At 37.6% G+C, this 18,288-nt stretch overlaps 1 protein-coding gene across 3 annotated transcripts in view; it reads left to right on the top strand.

The window, feature by feature from the left end:
• Positions 1-18,288, top strand: part of sytl5 (synaptotagmin-like 5) — a 55,433-nt gene that overhangs the window by 22,152 nt on the left and 14,993 nt on the right. For all 3 annotated transcript variants that reach the window (XM_087803419.1, XM_087803418.1, XM_087803417.1), the window contains exons 2-10: positions 5,597-5,870; positions 6,886-7,104; positions 8,066-8,178; positions 8,259-8,349; positions 10,038-10,169; positions 12,628-12,730; positions 12,799-12,916; positions 15,103-15,203; positions 17,056-17,151. In XM_087803419.1, the coding sequence (XP_087659545.1) occupies positions 5,764-5,870; positions 6,886-7,104; positions 8,066-8,178; positions 8,259-8,349; positions 10,038-10,169; positions 12,628-12,730; positions 12,799-12,916; positions 15,103-15,203; positions 17,056-17,151 (1,080 nt within the window). In that variant the 5' untranslated portion in view covers positions 5,597-5,763. The remainder of the gene's footprint in view (positions 1-5,596; positions 5,871-6,885; positions 7,105-8,065; positions 8,179-8,258; positions 8,350-10,037; positions 10,170-12,627; positions 12,731-12,798; positions 12,917-15,102; positions 15,204-17,055; positions 17,152-18,288) is intronic.

The following is an 18,288-nucleotide window of genomic DNA, read 5'->3' as shown; positions in this document are numbered from 1 at the left end:
GAATATTTAAGTCCAGCGCAGGAAGAGGCTCGACCAGAGTCCGAAGGCAGATCTGTCTGTTTGTATGAACTCAGGAAAAAGAGCTGAAGGCTGCAGCATGAATTCACTCTTCAACCTTCACTGCATCTCTCATAGCTTCATGGCTGTTGATGTTGTTGTTCGCTTATTTGAGATAAGGATAAACTTTTGATAAGGTTAGTGTCCACTGACGCTGGATATAGAGACGATATCTCTCCACAAAGAAAGATGGTGGTGGAGAGAGATGACATTGAGACGCAGATCGGTTGAAAGTTTCTACTTGTTTCTTGAGGCAGATGTTTGCTGTTGGTCGAAGGGTATCTTGAATCTTGATGATGTTTATTTGATTTGATTTTAATACTTTTTATGCCTGTAAGTTATTTGCTGAATAATATGAAAGTTTTCGGTCGATCGTGTAGTGAAATCATAGTCGTATCCCTCGCTAAATCGCCATAGCCTGGGATACGAAATTGTGCAAAAATATAAGTTATTCCTGGTACTATTTTTCTTTCTTGCTTTTCACTAGAATTTTTTATTCAACAACACTTCAACCAAGCCCAGGTCACGACCAAGATCAGATGGTTTCAAGACCTAGTCCAAGAAAAAAAAAGGGTAAACCAAGACTTTCCAGATCAAGTGTTTTAAGACCTTTCCAGTCAGGGACCAGAAGCAAGACTGAAACCAAGACCTTTCCAGTCAGATACCAAAACCAACACTAAGACCTTTTTAGACCAAGACTAATACCAAGACTACGTTTTTTCCAGACAACCAAGACCTAGATTTTTTTTTCAAACCGAGACTTTTTCAGTCACAGACCAAGATTTATTCAGACCAAGACTTTTCCAGACTGATAACAAGACCAAAAACTAAGACTTTCCCAGATAAATAATCTTCCAGACCAAGACCAAGCCTTTTCCAATCAGAGACCAAGACTAGGATCTTTCCAGTCAGAGACCAAAACCAAGACTAAGACCAAGACCTTTCTAGACCAGGATTTTTCAGATGAAGACCAAACCTTTTCCAATCAGAGACCAAGACTTATCTTTTCCAATCTGAGACCAAAAATACAATTGTTCCAGACTGAGACCAAGGCCAACAAAAAGAACACATAAATAGTCATAGAACCTTAGCGTCATATGGGAGTCATTTGGATTACATTCTTGCACTATCAATTGGACTATCCACTCTGTGAAATACTTTTCCAAACTAAGTCCTAGACTTTTATTTTATTTTAATGTATTTGTCGTGATGAGAAATAAAAATCTAAAGCCAACTATTATTATCATTATATAAAATCCCTTTGAATCTAATTTTGGATTTTTATAATTGCTGGACCTCAACATAAGGCATAACATCACGTTATTATATGTTTTTGTTGGTATTACCTATAAGAAAATAATAATTTTCTATGTATAATTGAATTTAGGCTTTTATTTTCTCAGAAAATGTGCTTAATTTACCATCTGTTGATTGATTTGTCATCTGTTTATCGACTTAAGCGAAGTCCTCAAAGGAAAACCCTCGACACGAGGAGACCGTCTGCTCCGCGCTTGACTTCAGAGTCATTTATTCAATTTTCAAATCAAACACCGAGTACTCAAATGTGGCCTACAGCGTCTGTTCTTATTTACTCCGGAGTAACACGATCCAGCAAACATCTGCAGCTAGAATCGGGTTATCAGAAGCGGAGCGAGAGACAAAAGTGTAGCTCGCGGCGAAACGCCCTTTTGTGTCGCTCTGGTAATTCATTAACTCCTTTTCTGTCTTTGTTTACGACTGTTTATTGAATTTATAATGCGTGTTTCTTGTTCAAAGCTCACATTATCTTCCTCTTTCCTGCAGGAGAATAGCTCTTAGAAGTCACCGGGATAACTTCATTTGAAGGTTTTCGAGCCAGATCAGATTCAATACCTTTTCTAAAACTTCAACGACGCCATCAATAGAAACATTTCTCTCCTCATTTTCTTTTGTCCTTGTTCAGAAAGTGTATGTTCTGCTCAATAACGGGTCAATCGTGTCTGTGAGAGTTGGTGTGAAAGTGCAATAACAGGAGTTCGTTGAGAAATCTACGAGGATAAGAATCAGTCTTTTCGCAGACGTATCTCAAATAGACAAAAGGAATCGTACCTTTCCAGATCTTCCTGATCTGCCAACAGTTACGTCAGATTAAAATCAAAATCATCATGTATTTGACGTGTAAATGAAGTATGTAAAAGGAAAATTTATTCTCTGTTTACTGGGTGTCTTTGCAGCCTAGTTGTTTCTCTCTGAACACATTGTCTTGTTTACACGTATTGGTTCTTTATTAAAGTAATCGCATTATGATTTATTATTTTCCGTCTTTATTAAAAGACCGTAAAAGACAAATAAGATCGTTTTACACAGATTTAGGTTCATCAGTTTAGTGTCCGGAAATGAAATGATTATGATCCCAGCTTCTCGGGGTGACACTTCATAGAGATGGCTAGCGTGTCACAGGACACACACAGACACGAGTACTAAGTAAGTAGGTAAAGGTTATCTGTAAAGAATGGATACACTCACACCTATGGAGGACTAACTCAACCAAACTATGTTTGTTTGGACTTTGGGAGGAAACCGGAGTTTCCTGAGTAAAGCACTGTGAGAAAATACAAAATCCATAGCAGGTTACGTCAAGCTGGAAACAAACCATCAACTCTTGCATTTTTTATGCATAGTTAAAATAAAAAAGAAGAAAAGTTTCAATTCTTTGATTTAGGGTGACAAGAATCTTGTTTTTTTCCATTTATTTTACCCTCACATTTAAAGTCAATAAACATTCTTATTGAAATATTAATCCAAACAATTTTTTAATGTGTAATAAACAACAAACCAAATTTACAAGATTAAACATGAGATGTAATGTAAGCCAATACCTACACCAAGACCTACACCAAGAACAACACCAAGACCTACACTAAGACCAACAATAAGACCAACACCAAGACCAACACCAAGACCTACACCAAGACGTACACCAAGACCTACACCAAGACCTACACCAAGACCTACACCAAGACCTACACCAAGACGTACACCAAGACGTACACCAAGACGTACACCAAGACCAACACCAAGACCTACACCAAGACTTACACCAAGACCAACACCAAGACCTGCACCAAGACCTGCACCAATACCTACACCAAGACCTACACCAAGACCTACACCAAGACCAACAATAAGACCTACACCAAGACCTGCACCAATACCTACTCCAAGACCATCACTAAGACCTACACCATGACCAAAACCAAGACCAAACGTGAGATGTCATGTAAGCTTTTAAAGTCCCCAGACGTTGAAAAAAGTTGACACAATGTCTAGACCTAAATTGACGCACCAGAGCTTATATGTCGTCACATGATCCTTGTGCTTCCTATGATTGGCTGAAAGTTCCATCTAGTAGCTGTTATTAAACCAACGTTTATATTGAATTTAAACATTTATTTTTGACGTATTGCATTAAGAACATCAAAAATAACATGTAAAAATGAGTTTAATTATTTAATTCGATTTTTCAATGAAAACATATTCAACCTTTTTAATAAATATGTCGGAAATAAACATTTGAAATCTTTATTTAAACTATTTAATGATCTGATGTCACTTATTTAATTCCATATTCTGCACTTAAATTAGTTACAACTATTTAAATAACCTTGGATTAATAAAACTGGTTGATATACTTTCTTCTGTGAAGTCTTGAATATCCAATAGGAAACTATGAGTGAGATTTGAGGTCACATGAGGCTTTTTTTTTTTAACTTTGAGGCTTCCGTAGTTTTGCTCAAACGTTTCTTATTTTAAGTTTGAATTTTTACAGTAGCTGAAAAACCGTAACTTTTTTTCATTGAAATCCCGTATTTGTGCCTTTGATTGATTCACTCTTCATCAGCGAAACTCTCGTGTCGTCCCCGTTTGTGCATTAGCCATCTTTGTTTACTCCGCTACCTCTGCCAAGTGCGACTCCCGCAGCAGTTGGCAGCCTCGTTCAGGGAAAGCTGGTGAGACGCCACCGAGTTAGTAAGAAACGACAGCAGCAGGCGGCGTTTTTCGGGCCAAACTGTGACATCAAGTGATACAACTTTTGATGAAACCCTGGCGCGGAGGAAACAGTGAGTCACGGTCGATTTTCTAAAAGTGTCGGTCGCTGAACCAGAAGTCTATGTTTTTCGCCAAAGTTGCAGACACCTGCTGTTTGCTCAAGAGCACGGCGGTAGCAGGAATGTTGTCAACTGTTGACTTAAGGAGGTTTGTGTTGAGCCGACGCCACACTGCTGGTAAATATGTTTGACTGATACACTGAAATATTAAGTAAATGAACTTATCGTCACTTGAAAAATGTTTCTTCGATAAATAGATGTGAACAAATAAGTGAGGACAGAAGAAAATATTGACGACACAAATACTAACTATAATGAAATTCATACCATATTTATTAGAGTGTGTATTGGCATGAATATTACGATATGTATCACGATACACGGGCAACGATACAATATGTTGTGATACTGTATTTGTAGTATTGTCGAGTACTTGAGTCTGGTGTTGCAGAATTTACAGACCACATGACTCTTGACGAATTCGTAACTGCTTTCATTTGTTTTGCAAAGAAAATACGTCCAAAACATCAGCTTTAAAAGCTGCTGAAGTCAAACGTATCCTCTCATCCCCAGTCATCACCAAGATTCATTGTTCCTTTGGCTGTGGAGGACGTAACGACTGGTGTCATCTATTGGCTGGATATATAATTAAAAAAGAGAAATAATTATTTATAATTAATTATTATATATGTATAATTCTTTATCTCAACAAATAAAAATAAAAACTTTTATTTTATACACACTTTATTTGAAATATAAACCATGACAAGCTATAAAAAAAAGTTAAATATAATTAGAAATCCAAAAATCGTTAAACGTCGACGGGTAAGAAGAATATCGCAATATTTAAGTGGATTTTTTTGGGTCTTATGCCCCAAATATTACATAAAAATTAAATAAAGGTGAATCCCATAATGTCACCTCTTTGTGTTCTTTTTATTTCATTTTGTTTCTTTGTCTTATTTACTTTTTAAATCCTTCTTTTTCATTGACTCATTTATCATTTCTATTTAAGTAAGCTATTTTCTTGTTTTTATTTACATCTTCAGACCTCATCCTTAATATTCTCTTTATTTACTTTAATATTCCGACAACAAAACATCCTAGTTTCTAAATTTGCAATTTGGATAAAACGCTGCATTTTCGGCACCAAATCACTTTGGACTCTGTGACCTCGACTGCGAACGAAGACGACTCGCCTGGCGCTTCATTATCTCTAATTCATGTAAAGTGAAGGAAAGAGGCGGCGACACACCAGGATGAAAAGAGAAGCAGATGAATAAGAACGAAAAGGAAAAAAAATCCTCCACTTTGTTCTCATTTGCTCGAAAAATTCAGTTTTATTTATTTTTTTAAACCAGAGCCACTCTTGTCCTTGATGTTCCTCGAGAGCAGAGCGAAGAATCATGAAAAAAGAAGTTATGAGATAATTCAGAGTTTCTCGCCTCCAGGTGATCCACGAGTCTGAAGAAAACACGCTTCCTTCGCTCCGATGAGTTCCTCCTGCCGAACGCCCAGATGTTGGTGGGACTCTGAAGACATGAGGGTTGATCTTCGTCGCGCTCTCCCTGCTTCCAAGTCTCTCATCGGCTGAATCCGTCGCCACCAAGAGGGGATCATGGAGGATCTGAACCTCTCCTTCCTGCTGGAGCACGAGCGGAACTCCATCCTGAAGGTTCTGCAGAAGGACGAGAAGGTCCGGAAACGTGAGGAGAAAAGAATAAGGTGAGCGGATCAGGTTAACACAACATGTTAAGGTTATTTTTTAGATTTATTTTATTAATAACTACTAATTTAACTGTAAATATAACTTGCTTAAATTATTCTTTACGACTTTTCTCCCCTTTTTATTTTTCTTGGCCCTCAAACTAATTTTTTTTAATAAAAGTACAGTTTAGGATATTTAGGTTTATTTACATATATCATGGGATGATTTTACGATTATATTTAGTTTTTTTCATTATATTTTAGTTATTTTTGCTCCTTTAATGTAGCTTGGACGGCCCCTCACAACAGTCACTGTATAGTGAAAGTGGCCCCTGTTTTACTCCGTCCACATAAATCCAGTTAAAGGGCCACATGTTGCCCTCAGGCCGCACATTTTACAGGTGTTTTCTCGACACTTAAAGTTGATAAACAAGTAAACAGTGTTGTTAAGAAACACTCACTTTAGTCGTTCTAAGTTTTAAATCAAAATTACAATCACACTTGTAGATGTATACATATTAAATAAGGATATTTTATTTTCAATTATTTTTCATTATTTTATTCATTATTATCTATTTAAGTAAATTCTATTTTTTTTTTTCATTTTCTTCAGACTCTTAGTAATACAAGGAATAAAACAATGAAGTTTGTTTTCGGCCCTTCGGGTCACCTTGACCCATGATAAAACACAATTGATAAAACAATTCTATTCATTTTCGGGCCTTGGGTCACCTTGACCCTGAGACAAGACAAGGGATAAAACAATTTCATTCGTTTTCGGGTCACCTTGACCCGGTTATAACACAAGGGAAATACTGACATATTGATTTATATTGTCAAATATTGATCTGGAGCTTCACTAAATATAATCGCCATAACGAGAAAAATGAGAAAAAATTTATTTAAAACATGTATTTTTTAATTACTGGAATGAGAAGCTCAAATTTAAATGTTAAATGATTTAAAAAATAAACACAAATTCAACATTTCAATCAGGAATCTCTGGTTTAAAATGAATGTGTTTCCTCCACAGGAAGCTGAAGAACGAGTTGTTCGAGATCAACCGCACAGGAACCCGGGCGTCGCCTCAGGACTCGGGCGAGAAGAAGTGCGGACGATGCGCGAAGAACTTGGGTCTCATTTTTGACCGAGGAGACATTTGTGATCTTTGTCTGGAGCGAGTCTGCAGCGAGTGCCGGACCTCCAACTCCTGCAAGAGCCAGTGGAAGTGCAACGCCTGCGCTAAAGCACTGTGAGTCCAGTCTGCCATGAATTATAAAGTATAGAAAGACTTTACATTGTACATAAGTCGTATAACAAGAATAAATGCTTTTAACCCTTATGGTATCTAAGGGTCAAGATGACCCGTAGACCCAAAAACAAATGTGTTTGTGGTATCCCTTGTGTTGTCTCTGGCTCAAGATGACCTCAAAACAAATGTGTTTGTGTTACCCTTGTGTTATCTTGACCCAGAGACCCGAAAAGGAATGTGTTTGTGGTATCCCTTGTGTTGTCTCTGGCTCAAGATGACCTCAAAACGAATGTGTTTGTGGTATCCCTTGTGTTGTCTCTGGCTCAAGATGACCTCAAAACAAATGTGTTTGTGGTATCCCTTGTGTTGTCTCTGGCTAAATAGGATCCGAAGACTCGAACACAAATGTGTTTGTGGTATCCCTTGTGTTGTCTCTAGCTAAAGAGCACCTGAAGACCCGAACACAAATGTGTTTGTGGTATCCTTTGTGTTGTCACTGGGTCAAGAAGACTCGAAGACCCGAAAACAAATGTGTTTTTGGTATCCCTTGTGTTGTCTCAGGGTCAAGATGACCCGAAGGCCCTAAAACAAACGTGTTTGTGGTATCCCTTTTGGTGTCACTTGGTCAAGATGACCCGAAGTCCCGAAAACAAATGTGTTTGTAGTATCCCCTGTACTGTTTTTTTTAGTTGTACTAAGTATTTTGAGAGCACAAATTTTATATTTGATAGTCAAGTTATCAGTTGCATAAACCAAAGCCCTTGTGATATCTCTGGGTCAAAGTGACCCGGTCATTCACCTTGATCCAACGCAAGGGATACCACACACATGTTTGTTTTCTGGTCCTTTGGGTCACTTTGACCCACAGATAAGAAAAGGGTTACTTAAAACTTTCTGATAAATATTTTGTTTATGAGATTCTTGAAATAATGAAAGCGTTTCATGTTTTTTTTTGTTCCAGGGAGTTGAAAGTGTTGACGGGCGAGTGGTTCATAGAGGAACGATCCAAGCGCTACCAGCCGGGACTGGTGAGCAGCGAAGTGGTCAAACAAACCATCCTGGCCACGCCACTGCGTAAGTCCTTCCAGTCCATGTTAACCCAGATCCGGTCCTGGTGGTGTTTGTTCATTTTTTTGTGTGTTTTTGACCCGAAGCTGAAAAGCACCGGACCAAGCAGACACAGTTGCCGTTTTCCGACTCGGACCGACTCGACGCTCACAACGGGGACGTCGCCCGGAGGAGACGGTGAGTCCTCAACTTTTGCTGTAATTTGAAGTGAAAGAAAAACTGTTAAAAAAAACCAACAGGATCAGGTTTCATTAGTGAGTCGAGAAGATGAAGAACTGTTCACTCCGAGGGCAAATAGACTCACCTTTTGTGCGGGAGGATTTGTGGGAGTAGAAGAGCAATCTTCACAATCTTTGCAAACGCAATAAATTCCAGAGAAAAGGTCAGCGACTTCAGAAGGTATTTTCTCTGGCAGCGTAGTTGTTTATTCTTCTGTCGGTACGTTTCTCACAAAGTCTAAAACCTCCTGGTTTGGTCGACTATCTATGGAAGTATATCAGTGTCATGAGAATATTTAAGGTTGAATTTCAAATGTTTAAATTGTTAAACAGTATCATTATTACCGTATTATAGAACAGACATAACCAATAGATTACCGAGCTACTTGATTGAACTCTCAGCCAATCATTATAGCAGTATTATTCCAAAATATTTATATTCTATCTATCATAATCTGAATAATATCTGAATTACATTATATTAATTATTGTTTTTCACATAAAGTTTAAAAATCCAAATATTCAAAAATACATTTTCTTATTAATTTTTTTTTTTAGTTGAAAATATGGAATGTATATTTGGAGAATATGCTAATTTAATTTCATTTTAAATAAAATAAAATACCAGTATTAATTTTTATTTTAAACAAAATAAAATATTAGACCCGAAAACAAATGTGCTTGTGGAATCCCTTGTGTCGATGACCCGAAGTCCCGAAAACAAATGTGTTTATTGTATTCCTTACAACATTTAAATTGAATTTAATTGTGCTTACATTTTTTTTTAATTTAAATTTAAAAGGTTACAAATGAGAAAATATTGAATTTGGAAAATGCATTTTTTATAGAAATAAATAGATCAAACGCACATTTTAATATTCAGTTATTTAAAAAAAACTGAAATAAATTCAATTTTTTAACATAGAAATAACCAAATTAAATTATTATAAATACATTTAAAACAACATTTCATTAAAGTTATTTCAAAGTTTTAAAATGTCAAATGTTTAATCATTCATTCAATATTATGATAGAACTGATATTCCTGGTTATCTGTCCCAGCTACTCGGGGTGAAAGGCAGGAGGCACCCTGGACTGTTGCAAAATGCATCACAGATACACATAGTCACATAACAACTCACACCTTCAGCAATTTATAGTCATCCATTTACCTTTATTTTTTTGTTTTCTATTTGAACTAAGGGAGGAAACCGGAGTTCCCAGGAACCAAAGGTTTCTTTGCTCTTTTACCTGTTTGTTTCCAGGAATACTCTGGCAGTGGATCCACTAAAATACTTAATTCAGATGATTCAGAGAGAGAGGGAGATGATTTTTCTAGGGAAAAGCGAGGCGGAGACGTTTGAGACACTAAGTGGAAGCTAATTTGATTGGTTCTTTTCAAGACATTTGGAAAGACATTTGGTGAAGCCGCGCACGAGTAATTGGATTTTGCCCGATGTTATCTAAACTGCAGACTAATGGTTCCTGAAGGCATCGTCATGTTTCAGTCCGACGGTCTGGTTTGCTCACGATTTAATGTCCATGAACTAGACATGAAGTGGATAGAATCTGAACGTCTGCTCTGATCATGGAAATAAACATTGATGGAATGATAACGTCGTCGTCACGATCGTTTCAAATGTGCAGGAAGATGAAGGTGGAGAAGAAGGTCCTGAGGCCACACAATGGACTGAGCGGCAATAATCTGAAGTCTCCTTCACAAGCAGACACTGAGAGTGTTCGCAGCGTTCGCTCGGCACCGTCTCCTCGATCCACCAGGTGAGACATTTGGACCATCATCATCATCATCAACATCATCATCATCATCAGCATCAGCATCAGCATCATCATCGTCATCGTCATCGTCATCGTCATGATCATCGTCATCGTCATCGTCATCATCATCAGCATCAGCATCAGCATCATCATCGTCATCGTCATCGTCATGATCATCGTCATCGTCATCATCATCAGCATCAGCATCAGCATCGTCATCGTCATCGTCATCATCAGCATCATTATTAATATCATCATCATCATCCTCATCCTCATCCTCATCATCCTCCTCATCATCATCATCTTCATCCTTATAATCATCATTATCATCATCATCATCATCAGCATCATTATTAATATCATCATTATCAATATCATCATCATCATCATCATCATCATCAACATCATCATCATCCTCATCCTCATCCTCATCCTCATCATCCTCCTCATCATCATCATCTTCATCCTTATAATCATCATTATCATCACCATCATCATCATCATCAGCATCATTATTAATATCATCATTATCAATATCATCATCATCATCATCATCATCATCATCATCATCATCCTCATCCTCATCCTCATCCTCATCATCTTCATCATTATCATCACCATCATCATCAGCATCAGCATCATTATTAATATCATCCTCATCATCCTCATCATCCTCATCATCATCATCTTCATCCTTATAATCATCATTATCATCACCATCATCATCATCATCATCATCAGCATCATTATTAATATCATCATTATCAATATCATCATCATCATCATCATCATCATCATCCTCAACATCATCATCCTCATCATCTTCATCCTTATAATCATCATTATCATCCTTATCATCATCATCATCATCAGCATCATTATTAATATCATCATCATCATCATTATTAATATCATCATCATCTTCATCTTCATCATCTTCATCATCATCATCATCATCATCATCATCATCATCATCATCATCGTGTTCTTAAACCGTGGTGTTAAGGTGTCAATGTGCACCAGCAGCAAGAGTCATGATCCAGTGCAGTCAAGAGATTATGATAAATACATTATATTCTTTATAAAAAATAGTTGAAAAAACAGATGAAAATATGGATTTTTATATAATAAAAATGTCTTTTTAAAATCATTTATTTCTGTGTTCCTGCAACCTTCAGTTTCCACCAGCAGGGGTGAACATTGCTGTGATCTTTCATCCAAATAATAAGAAAATAAACATAAAAACATTAGGTTTATGTAAAGTGTTGAACTTAAAATATAAAATAAAAGTATTATACCGTTCAACAGATCGATGTCCACGGTCACAAGGTGTGACTGACCATAGATTTCACCCTGTAAATGTAAAGAAGACCAAACACAACACAAGAACATTAGAGTTTTAAACGAATAAATGTGATTTGATAAAGTATACTGTATATTTAGAGCAGTAATAATAACTATAATTATGAATCACATAATTTGCTAATTTAAAAAAAAATCCAATAATAATAACAAACCACTTAAAGCCCATAGCTGCGCTGATGAGTTCACTGAGAGGGAATGAAACATCAAAAAGGGTGAAGAGGACGGATGGATGGATGGATGGATGGATGGATGGATGGATGGATGGATGGATGACAGACAAATAGATGGATGGATGGATGGACGGATTGATTGATGGATGGATGGATCATTGACAGACAAATAGATGGATGGATGGATGGATGGACGGATTGATTGATGGATGGATGGATCATTGACAGACAAATAGATGGATGGATGGATGGATGGATGGTTTGACGGATGGATGGATGGATGGATGGATGGATGGATGGTTTGACGGATGGATGGATGGATGGATGGATGGATGGATGGTTTGACGGATGGATGGATGGATGGAAGGAGAAATTATTTTGTCCAGCAGTAAAAATACATCCATCCAAACAAACGTTCATAAATACATGTAAAAACAATCATTAAATAAATACATACAAAACATATCAAAAAATACATAAAAACATACTTCAATACTTCTTTTACGTTGCACGTAAAAAGTAAAAGTGCATGTCGAGCATGAGGGAGAGATCTGATGTGTTAAGTTGTTGATGAGGCTTCATTAACAGCTGATGCTGTATCATGATACAGTTTGAAAGACCACTAGATGGCACTCTCAGTATAAAATGATGCCAGGTTTGATTGAATTGGTAGATCAGAGCCTACGTTTATAAAGAAGAGAGCGACATCTAGTGGCCTTTCAAAGTTAAGACACTGTATCATGATACAACTAATGCTGTATCACGATGCCTCATCAACCCATCACTAGTCTTTATTATGTTAAAAAAAACCATGTACGGAGAATAATTAGTTTCATTTTAAGGAACTGTTTCAAGTGTGACTACAGCAGGTAAACCCTTGCAAAAAAAGAGTTGATAACAAATGCTTCACTATGTCTTCACTCCAGGGGGGGCGCTGTGGAGGCGTCAGGATTTCACACAGTACTGAACAACCGTCGATCTCAAACGCCAGACCGATCCTCTTCCTCCAGTGACAACCGAAGAATCAGGGTCAGTGACACCGAAATAACGACGGCATCATTGATGTGACGGTTCTGACGTACGGTGTTATTCGACAGCCTGACGGCGCCGAGAGCATCGGCAGCTGCTGCTCCACCGACAGCACGTCCGATCGCAAAACTGGCAAGAACGACGGCACCCCGACCATCTCAGTATCTCAAGCCTCTGTGTCGTCAGGTAAAAACAAAGACAGGGGCCTCCAAATGTGGCGTAGAAAAACTGGATCTATTTTGGAAGCACTTTACCACTTAACTATTGATTACTCAAACAGCAGACCTGGGCAAAGTGTGGCCCGAGGGCCACATGTGGCCATTTGCCTAAATAAAGCTTTTTTGTATAGTTAGCAATTTATCTGAAAGTGGTGTCGGTGTTTGACTGGTGCTAAAAGAATCGTCGCAAAAATTGTCCAATAAAAAAAAAAAAAAAAGTTTTTGACCGTAATATTAATAAAAACCACTTTGTCAGAGTTGTGGTCTAATTTTAGGGGTTAGTTGTGTTTGCATAAGGGGCTTTGCGATGCATGGCGAATCACTGTCATTACTTTATTTCTAAAAACATAGTGAATATTTATATTTAGACCAAAAAATATTTTTTAAAAATGACACCAAACACCTAAATAAGTCTGGTTACTTCTTTGTCTGAACCAGAACCAATATGGCACCAAGTATTGGTAGTGATGGGCTGACGAAGCTTCATGAAGCAGTGTCATGTTGTTTAGACGTCAGTAGGTGGCGCCATCAGCTTAAAAATGATGTTGTATTAGAACAGTTGTTCAAAACAAAGGAAAATAGTGAAGAGACCGCCATCTAGTGGACTCTGAAAATAATGACACTGTTTCATGAAGCTTCATCAGACCATCACCAAGTATTGTTACTTTGTTTTTGTTCTTCTTGCTATATTATTATAGTATCTCCCTTCTCTTCACCTTTTTTGACACACAACAGTGATCGATACAATGTGGCCTCTTAAGAAATTGAACCGCCCACCAATGCACAAGAGGGTAGTTAATTATTCCAAGATGTTCTGCTGGATTACTATAAATATTCAGAAGAAGATGAAGCTGCCGGTTTAATTTTAATGAACACGGACACATTCACCAAATGAAGAGCAACATTCCATTCAAAATTAAATTCTATATAAAAGTCTATATAAAGCATGATATTTTATCTCAAGAGACTTTATAGTTTAAATAACAAAAAAACATGGATGAGCTTCTCAATAGTGTCCAAGGAACAATGTGCAAGTAGAAGTTCCATGAGACCTGTTTTACGAGTACAAAAGTATTAATAAAGTGAACACTAAAGTTTTTTAGTGAAGTAAAAAGCCATGATTCATTTATTTTTAGAAAAAAAGTTTGAATACAGAAGAAAATAGTTTGAATACAGAAGAAAATAGTTTAAATGCAGAAGTCAATAGTTTAAATACAGCATTGAAATTGATTTATGACAGTTGAAAATAGTCTCCTTGCAGTTAAAAATGATAAGATTGTTGGTGTTTGATGTTTACAAAACAAATATTTCGTAGGATTCAAACTGTATTGTATGAAAGTTACTATGAACCAATGTAAAAGACACGATGAAATTGAAATAAATAATAATAATAAATGTATTAAAAGTAGTAATAAAGTAATAATGACTTCTGTAGGATGTGTAGTTTGTCTTAAATTAAATTAAATTATATTTTATTTGAATTTAACTTCCTTGTATCTGTTATAAACTAGTATTATCCAGGCCACTATCTAAATGTATATCAATAGTTAGAGAATCTAAGATGTCGTGGACGTCACCTGTGTTTTTTTTAAGAATCAGAAACTGTCACAGAAACTGTGGATCAACTTGGGAAAGAAGTTTCTTCTCTATAGTGAAATCCTTAAACATGCTAATAGCAACGCAGTCACAGCTCAGTAAATATTTTCTATCTGACAAAACTAGAAGAGCGGCGCAGCAGCTTAATCCCCAGTGGAGTTAACCCCTCTGGCTATTTGCTTTAAGTCTTTTTCACAACGATGCGCGTCTTCATCTGGAAAATATTTCCCCTTTAGGAAACTGGCTGTGTGGAATTCTTAGCTCTGGCTGCGAGCTTGTTTAACTTTCGTGTTTTTACATCGTAGTATTTGTCCCTAAAAAAACAACAAATGTGATTTGGTGATTTTTAAATGTGAATAGGAGCTTTTATTGTCTAGTACCGTGCTTGAAAAACGGTTGATCTACATTATTTAGGTTCAAATATTGAATTTAATATAATATAAACATCTTTAAATGAACTATATCGACGCCTCATCTCAGACTTCTGTGTCTCATCCTTCACTCTGAATACAATATCATAATCATTTATTCATTCCTCTCTTCTTCTCTGGTCACCAGATCACAGCCGCTCAGAAATGGACCTTTCAGGCGCTGGTTCTGATCCCAGCGACGAAGCTCTCAGCCTGCGAAGTCGCTCCGTCCCGGGGCTGAATGAAACCGTGAGTGACATTCATCCTGCCGGCGGGGGAAATATTATAACAAGAAATGTTGTTGGGCCGTCGCCTCTGATATCGATCAAAGGGGGAGTTCTACTACTGTATGTGCTGCTTCTATCAACCTGATGATACTGACGGTGAATACATGAATCTGCAATAACATTATGACCTACTTTACCTCCCTTTGCCAACAGCCTTAGAGCAGATCATCTGAGCCAGTTGTTGGGTTCTGGTCTGGTTTAGAACTGATTTAAATTCATGTTGAGGCGTCATTATATTGTATTACCACCGCTAGGTGCCCAAAGGCTTATTGATGTTACTCTGCCAACCACTGTTATATTATTCTGCGAGGCTCCATTGTATTACTCGGCAAGGCTCCATAGTATTACTTTGTTGTATTCTGTAGTATTACTCCATTAGGTGACGTAGTATTACTCCCAAGGCTCTATGGTATTACTCCGTGAGACACCATAGTATTATCCTGGAAGGCTTCATATTACTAACAAGCAAATGTGCTGCAGTATTACTGGATGAGGGGACGTGGTGTTACTCCCAGAGACTCCATAGTATTACTCCATGAGAGGCCGTAGTATTACTCTGAAAGGCTCCATTGCATTACTCCGCAAGGTGCTGTAGTATTACTCCACCGGGCGACCTAGTATTACTCAGCAAGGCGCTTTAGTATTACTCCCCGAGGCTCTGTAGTATTACTCTGTGAGACGCTGCAGTATTATTTGGCAAGGCTCCATAGTATTACTCCATAAGGTGGTGTACTATTACTCTGAAAAGCTCCATAACATTACTTCGCAAGGTGCTGTAGTATTACTCGACCGGGCTACCTAGTATTACTCAGCAAGGCACTATAGTATTACTCCACGAGGCGAGTAATACTATAGTGCCTCAGGGAGTATTACTCCCTGAGGCTCTGTACTATATCTCCGTTAGGCGTTGCAGTATTATTTGGCAAGGCTCCATAGTATTACTCCACAAGGTTCTGTAGTACTACTCAAAAGACTCTGTAGGATTACTCCATGAGGCTCCATAGTATTACTCTGTGAGAATCTTTAGTGTAATTCCACAAGGATATTATTACTCCATAGTGCATAGTATTACTTGGCAAGTTGCTGTATTATTACTGCAAGCTGTTGTATTGATCTGCGTGGCGGTTAAGTTTTACTCCTTGAGTAGTTTGTCATTACTCTAGAAGGCGCCGTTGTATTACTCCACGATGCTTCAATGTATTACTCCAAATCAAAGTATACAATGCTTTGGATGAGGCTGTTTATTTTTACTCTCTTCACACTGTTTCTTTCTCTCTGCACATCAAAACCCTCACAATCCTCAACTATATTATACTAATATACTAATATATATTCCCTCTTGTAACGTTAATGTAATGTTGGCCAACACAAACTATTCCTGAGCAAACCTTGTCTACAAAGACACACCATACTTAGTGCGCCTTAAAGTCTGGAAATTCCCCTCCGTAATGTGTTACAGCTCCTCTGATCGCGCTGCTTCCCCACCCTCGTCGTTATCGTCCTTTTCCTCCTTTATTATATAAACACCAAAACCCAAAAATTCATTTATTTCGTAACATGTTCAGAGCTTTACGTAGATCCGTGAAGGTGTCATGAGACGGATTGATAGGCTGAGGTGGAGGATGTGTAGTTGAATAGTAGAGTTTTCGTTGTTGTTCAAAAGTGTCTATGGAAGTCTGTGCGTCAGTTAACAAATTAAATAATTAAAGACCATCTTATTGCCTTGTTTATAAAAAAAAAAAATACCACAGAAGGGTGGACCCGATATGTCGGATTCAATTGTGATCGGTCGAGCTAATTGTTTTCGCCCGCAGGAGTTTTCGGACGAGGACATGGAGGAAGACATCGACCAGCTGATGACGGCTCACAGGAAGACGGTGACTCGGCGCCTCAGCAACGCAGTGTCAACGGTAACGCCCACATTTTTTTTTTTTTTTTTTCTCTTCTGAACCAAACCGAGTAAACAGAAGCTCCTTGGTAAAAAAAACAACACTGAATGGTCTGACACAGAGCAAACATCTACAAGAGCTTGTCCGTGAACGTTTCATGCAAGAGCGAAGAGTGATTTCCTTGTGTACTGAGTAAACAGTGTGTGTGATCAGCTGATACCACGACGTCCTTCACCGCACCTGACAAAGACATTCACGGAACTGACTCATAGTTGTTTAACGTTTACCACATTCAATAGGGAGAGTAAACGAAATGACTCACACAACTATCTTTTTTTAATTTCCCGCGTGGTGTCTTGTTTTTTATGATTTTTTACATCCTGTTTTTGTGATTTCTTGAACGGGTGTTCCCGGGTGTGGCTAAAGAAACCCAACCATGTGTGACAACCGCAACTTAATAATAACAACCTTTATTTTTCTTCACAAAGTCAAGAAGGGAAAAACACAATTTTGCTTCAAAGTCATTTCATTTCAATACCACGACGTAGTCAAATCCTCGAAATCCTCCGCCGTCTCGGTGTGTGTTTGTCATTTAACTCGTCTATCCCGGCGAGACTGGCCGTCTGACATTTATGATGTCAGTGAATGAGCTGTGGCTGTTTACGGCTGAAGACGGAAGGAGACGATGGAGGACATTATGCAGATCGACGTCTTGTGCTGGATCGTCCACTTTGCTGCTGATTCATTTTATGTTTTGAGTGGATGGAATGAAAGTGGAGCAGCTGATCTGAAGACGCATCATTTATTCAGTGGAGTTGGGCTCATATATATCGGCTTCACTTCTGATGTCTACAGCGCCCCCACTGGACCCGACCCAGACGTTAACGGACTTTGACCCCTTTGAATATGATTATTACAAATTAAATATAGAATGATCATCAATTTATGATAGATTTTTGTCTTGTATTGGCTTTAATTTCCTATAATATTTTGGTACATTTACTGCAAGAGTTCGTTTCTATAGTTATTTCTATAATATACTTTAAATCAAATAGAAGTTATTATTACATTTGTGGGTAAATGTATACATATATAAACAATATTTTATTTCAATCAATCTATAAACCTTATCTATAATTAAATATTTGTATTGATGAT

This window comes from Callionymus lyra, chromosome 12 (genome assembly GCF_982586985.1).
Source record: "Callionymus lyra chromosome 12, fCalLyr1.hap1.1, whole genome shotgun sequence".
Taxonomy (NCBI): Eukaryota; Metazoa; Chordata; class Actinopteri; order Syngnathiformes; family Callionymidae; genus Callionymus; species Callionymus lyra.
The sequence above is the reverse complement of the archived record's forward strand: the minus strand, read 5'-3'. Positions and strand labels throughout refer to the sequence as shown.